The 6,633-nt window shown below is 39.6% G+C and overlaps 1 protein-coding gene across 6 annotated transcripts in view; it reads right to left on the minus strand.

Moving 5' to 3' along the window:
* MAP4K4 (mitogen-activated protein kinase kinase kinase kinase 4) overlaps window positions 1–6,633 on the minus strand; it is a 246,292-nt gene that overhangs the window by 72,600 nt on the left and 167,059 nt on the right. For all 6 annotated transcript variants that reach the window (XM_019524198.1, XM_019524203.1, XM_019524202.1 and 3 more), the window contains exons 8-9: window positions 4,304–4,358; window positions 2,192–2,270 (exon numbers count right to left, since the gene is read on the minus strand). In XM_019524198.1, the coding sequence (XP_019379743.1) occupies window positions 2,192–2,270; window positions 4,304–4,358 (134 nt within the window). The remainder of the gene's footprint in view (window positions 1–2,191; window positions 2,271–4,303; window positions 4,359–6,633) is intronic.

The following is a 6,633-nucleotide window of genomic DNA, read 5'->3' on the forward strand; positions in this document are numbered from 1 at the left end:
TTTGGTGGTGGCACGGCAGGGGGGGAAAACGAGGAAAGTGGGGGGGGGGGGGGGGGGGGAGGGGGGCTGCAAAACCAGGAAAGGGTGGGAAGCCCTGGCATCCTGAAACACAAGGGGGGGGCGGTGGCAGCATTGTGGCAGAGCCCTGTAACACCTCTGATCGATTGGCTGAGGATCCCTGGAAGTCCTGCCCCTCCCCAGAGACCGAGAGATGGCCATTTGAAAATGGTGCTGGACACCATGCTCAGAGTGCGAAATCAGAGAGCCAGTGCCCCAAATTTGCTAGGTCCCTACTTACAGACGTTCAGAAAAGATGCGGGAATATCGCCAATGCCAACATCCCATCCACAAGTAACACCAAACTGCCTTTATGCACACCTGCCTTAGTGAGGAATCTTTGTAGGAATTTAAAAAATTAATCTTTTTTTAACCTGAATGGCCATAACAAACATACTTAACATTTTCAACAGTTGACAATGTCACACAATTCATTCATTTCAGGCCCAAGGAATCAAATTCACCCCCAGCGTAACTCTACAAAACTTCTCTAAAGTGTTCTGGCTCATCCTGGTCTGCTTAAGACAGTAGTCATGTTCGGCAAATCAAAGTGCATCTTGTTAAAGTTACGATTAGTCCTGACAGCCTACTGTATTAAAGAGAAATTGTCAGGATAAGCATCATTTTAATAAATCCTGTTTTACCTCTACTTCTATAAAAATCCTTAGAGCAATGAGTGAAAAATATTTTTTAAAACTGCACTTTTTAGCATTTATACAGTTTTCTTCTTCTCTGGAATCCATCATGATCAATGAAAACAGGTTAAAATCAGCAGCATTTTTAGTCAACTTCACTTTTTAATTCTTGGGCATTTGCAAAATGCTGTTGTGCTTGGATTTTAAACACTATAATGAATGGACAAATTAAAACAAACAATGTTTCTTATCTCTCAAAAAAATCTTATAGGTAAATATTCATACTCTACCTTTTACAAAGCTTATTTAAAATGGACTTCCTGAAGGGGGTTTTTTTGTACTTTTTAAAGATAGTAAGGTTTCTACAAAGAAAAGCATAAGCAAGAGGTGTGCAAACACTTAATCTGATTTCCTGTCTTTAATACCTACAGGATCTGTGCATATATGTGCACAAATATATACACGTATATAGAACAGCACTGTTCTACCAAGACGACAAGGATCAAGACAACAATAACAAAAAGGTTATTTATACATTAGTATAAATGGTCACATCACATTATACAGCTGCTCCTTGCTTAACGTCATAGTTACGTTCTTGAAAAATGCGACTTCAAGTGAAATGATGTTAAGCAAATCCAATTACGTCACAATAGTTATCTACTACCAGGTGGTGGGCAAGCAACATTATAACTGAACATTGTGCAACTTTAAATGAGTATGTTCTCTAATAGATCAGCGGCGTAATAATGAAACAACGTTAACCAGGATGATGTTAAGTGAGGAGTACCTGTAATTTCTCTATGACAGAACTTCTGCATTCAGCCTCACACTCACAGAATTCATGAAGCATATTTTTTAATGCTTATATGTACTCTTGCACCACATTCAATCTATAAAAAACCTCTTTCTAGTAAACAATATTGTTTCATACATGTCAGTTGTATGTAATAATGACAAAGGGGTAGTGGGTGGGGAGAGAATCCTGCAATGTTCATGGACTCTTCTCAGCTGGCAAGCACATGCGCAGTCTCAAACATTTACAATAATTATTGTGAAGGCCTTCATTAATTTTAATAGCTCCTTTCAATGTAGCATCAAGGCAGCTATGGTACTGTCTTGTTTCTTTATCATCTTGCATCTCAGAAAATATACTGCAAATTAGGAATGCAACAAAAGACTAGACTGAGTTGTGGTATAATTTGTCGCCCTAATATGATGCTCTGTTACCAAAGCAGCTTATTTTTATTATTGTCTCATGATTCAAAAAACATTTCCCTAAAATAAAATAAAACTAAAAAATAATTAATGTATATCATCTTATTGTCCTTTGATTTAATGCCATAAGAAGATAAGAAAAGAGTGATTTAGCCAACTTAAACTGTTACTACTTCCTTATAACAGTAAATTAGTACTTCCTTTATTTCATGGCATACTTGTTGTTATGTTGAAAAGGAAACTATAAAACAGATTGCATGAAATAGGTAACTACTACGTACCATTTCTTGGATTTTAGCCGTGGAGGAGGATTTCTTGGAATAAGAAACAGCGCCCTCATTGGATGCATGTCACAGAGGGCTGGGGAAAAAGAGTTTATATATAAATATATTTGCTCAGCTTTTTTTTCCATTTTGCATGGTTCTGTATCATGACTGCTCAATTTCCATAGATGTTCTCTATCCCCAATTGCACATCTATGATGAGCAAAGACAAGAACAACCTTAAACAAACTTAAATCAAAATGTAACAGCTCCACTGCTAACTCTGCATTTTAAAGCCAAAAAAAAAAGTCTGCATCAGTCACCTGATATCTCCCGTTGGCCTATGGAAGGGACAGATACCTATTTCTGCAGAAATCCACCTCTTCTTCAAACTCAAGGTACTTTGTGGTGTCACAGTCCATAAAGGGAAGGAAGAACAGGCTGGGAGCAGAAGCTTTGGTCTGTACCACTATATGCACCTCCTCTGCCTTTTCACTTGTGAAAAAGATTTTTTTCCTGATAGCTCATCTCCAATGGAACTGCATGGTCAATGAGTGCACAAAGAGGGAAGCTGGGAGGTGAAGCAGAGTCAGGACTCCTGGGCAGACAACCACAATTCTGCATGGATGCCTGTGGACCAGCAAGTATGGATAAGAGTTCTCTGCCAAGGGAGCAAATACTAATGTTGAAGGAATGATCAGCTATGAAAGATACTGGGGGTTCAGTGCAAATGATTCCCTTACCCCTTACCCAAAGGCCTTGGCTACCGATCTTAAGAGAGGGACCAACTAGGGACTATTATTGTAGCATTAAAAAAAATGCATTGCCAATACCCATCAGGTAAAAATGCCTTGAAGGCATGCAGAGCCAATAAGAGCTTTAATCTGAGCAAATAAATAAATAAAAACAAATCCACGTGTTCTCAACAGAAAAGTTGTTAGAGAGACAATAAAAAAATAAAGCTGCAGGCAAAGCAAATGGTCAAAGAACAGCTGATGCAGCCAGAACGTAAGCATGTGTGCAAATGTGCAATCCCAAGGGGGAAAGAATATCAAAAATATGAATTTGAACAAGGCAACTGAATTCCATATGACAATTTTAACAGTTTTTATTTTTAAGTCACAGACGAAGAAGATGGCATTTCATAACTACAAAGGATGTCAATACTCTCCATCTGATCATTTCTATGACAGCTGTTAATCAGATGTTTCATTATTACATACATAAATAGTAGCCTGACACACTCAAGTTTAAATGGAACATTCCAGTTTTCATACTAAAAGACTGACTGGGATGGCAGGGTAGAATATTAATTTATCCACTTGCTAGGAGTATAGTCAAGTGAAAACAAAAGTTTGTAAACTCCATTTTTCATGCAGTTCCGGTCCTCTGGTTCAGCTTCATATAAGTATTCCCCAGTATGTGAAAAAAATACAGCATGAAAAAAAGTTATGAATTTGAGGCCTTTTAAATTCTTTTTCTGAATATATTCAAATGGTCTACATTAAAAAAGTTCTTCACGAACAGTTCTGAATGTATGCTTATCATCTAAATCACATTCCTCCAAGAATCTTTGGCATTGTGCAAGTAGTAAGAAAGGAAAGATAAGAATTTCTACCCTGCCCCTCTTCTGCAAATCCAAGGCACACTGTTCAAGAAGAATCTTACCACTACAATGACTTATGGATATTAAAGATGGAAAAGACATGATAAGTAGTGTAAAAGTCCTGACAAAGCAGGATAGTACGTTTTTCAACCTTTTTTTCTCTGCTCTAAGTTTACATCTCATGCAAGGGTATTCACTACACCTTAGGGACATAGCTCCAAAGCCTAATATACCCACTTTAGGAAGTTAATAGACCAATTAGCTTCCAAATGCTCCTAATACTTTTATTACACTACTATAATCACAATCTGCACAGTAATGCTTAAAATACTGCAGTATCTTTAGTGATGTTGCTGTTTATAGTATTTTATATTTATAGAACAGAAAAAAACCCCCAAAGACTACAATAACACCATCAGCACATTTTCAGAAACCTCAAAGCTGGGTTTAGATTACAACCAGAAGCTCCTAAGTATAAGTTTCAACTTTAATCAGCCGCTTGGAAAAGAATACATATCACTTACGGGGAGCGCCTTCTGCCATTTCAATGGCTGTAATGCCACATGACCAGAGGTCACTCTGCAAAGAGAAGACCATATGTTAGTAGGTATATTTGCCCATTTAGATAATAAAGTAACATTATCTGCTAACACACTGCAGGTAACAGGCTAAAACCAGCTACCAAGTTTCTTTAAGTAATAGCACTTAAAATGGCTTTAATCTTTTAACCCCACCAAAAGCTGCTAAATGTTGTATCAGATATCATGTGTGCCTGCGCACGCATAGACACACACACACACAATAATGCATGCAACATTTTTAATATATACATAACAGTAAGGTATTTGAAGGCATAACAGCAGGTCATATTCACCCAAAATGTAGATTTCCTGAGGAAAAAAATAGTAGGGGGATTTTTAAAACAGTCCCATGGACAATTATTGTAAGAGATGAATTCTTTCATGCAATCTTCTGCTAATGCAGGAAACCCCAAAAAATGAAGAGTACTAGGAAGAAAGGTAAACACTGGCCAGCATGTTTCAAACATCTAGACCAGTGGTCAGCAATTTTTGGACAGAGTGGATCTGCTACTTTGACTTGTAAGAGGTTAGTACGCCAGGTCAGACAGAGGGGGTGCTGCAAGGGGCCTGTTACTTGTTTTGACAGCACAGCCCTGGCCCTGTCCACACCAAGGCATGCGTGTGTACCCACCCCTGATCCAGACTGCGGAAATGCAAGTCAATACAGAATGCATCGTATGTTGAAAATTCTTTGTTTTAATAATGGAGCATTATACTTCTGCATATGACTTTAAAAACCAGCACTTTAGCCCACCACAGCTTCTTGGCAGCTCAAGAAATCTGCTACCATTACTAGTCCAATAATTGGTACATGATGTGGCAACACAAATTCCTGCATGCCAGCTGACATGGGTCAATGGCCATTAGCTCATGAGTGATAAGCAGCTTCTGTTCCTTAGGCACCTATTGGCTAAGAAGTTTCTTCACTGCAGTTTCACATGGACTGCATTTTAAGGTGGGGAGGGGGAAGAGGATTGACCCAGAATAGAAATCTGTTGACTGGCAACTATGCTGGAAGATGATTATATTCCCTGCTGAATCACAACTATTGATAATAAAATTCTCTCCCACTATTGGCAAAGGGAAAAATGTAATTCCTAAAGAATCCTTCAGGGGACAGAAATTCCATTAGTTTCTGACAAGGACGAGGGATGTGGGGAACAGGAACAGAACGCTTTGTGAGAAAAGTGTTGATGAGAACTCCCTGGTGATCATCCTTTGATTATAGGAACACTTGCTGGAATGGATAACTTGTTCTATGCCCAATCACTAGGTTACAAGCAACAGAACTTCTGGTCAACTGCATTTTCAGGCCCAGAATATTTCCACTTTGGCACCCATTCCTCTTGGTTCAACTCATTAGCTGCCACCAACTTGTTTCCAAGCTATCTTGAAAAACTATCTAAAGTCTGCAGCAAATGGATCCTACTATATTGATTCAGTTGAAACCCTTCCAAATTCAACAGAAGCAAGAGACAGTGGTTTAAGATGGACACAAGTATGAGTCACAAGTATTCTATACCTACATTGAATTCATTTTCACTTTATTCACTGGGGGGTTCTCCCATGAGAATAATTTGTATTAGATTAAATGTAATCTTAAAATAATCTTGACCCTTATTTCCTATCCATGCCCTACAAAATTGTAAATTACATCTTTAAAACCTAGGCCAAGGGTTAGTGAGGAACTAGTTGGGGAACTTCTGGAGGGACTGGATGTATTCAAATCAGCTGGTCCGGACGATCTCCACGCTTGAGTACTGAGGGAATTAGCAGAGGTCATTGCGGGACCCCTGGCACAGCTTTACGAGCACTCGTGGTGCTCTGGCATGGTGCCAGAGGATGGGAAGAGGGCCAGTGTAGTTCCCATCTTCAAAAAGGGGAGGAAGGAGGACCTGGGAAACTATAGGCCAGTTAGTCTTACCTCAATCCTGGGCAAGGTTTTTGAGAGAATTATTCTGGCACACGTCCACAAGGGGCCAGCAGGGGAGATTATACTTAGGGGCAACCAACACGGGTTCATTAGCGGCAGATCCTGTCAGACCAACCTGGTGGCCTTCTACAACCAGGTCACAAAATCCTTAGATGTAGGGGTAGCAGTGGACATAGTCTTCCTGGACTTTCGGAAGGCCTTCAACGTTGTCTCTCACCCCATTCTCGTTAAGAAACTGGGGGAGTGGTGTCGACACCTACACAGTCAAATGGGTCGCTAACTGGCTGGAGGGCAGCACCCAGAGAGTGGTGGTGGATGGGTCATTTTCAAACCTGGAGGG

The sequence above is a fragment of the Gavialis gangeticus genome, unplaced genomic scaffold (genome assembly GCF_001723915.1).
Source record: "Gavialis gangeticus isolate Ggan-Ray unplaced genomic scaffold, GavGan_comp1, whole genome shotgun sequence".
In the NCBI taxonomy this organism is placed as follows: domain Eukaryota; kingdom Metazoa; phylum Chordata; order Crocodylia; family Gavialidae; genus Gavialis; species Gavialis gangeticus.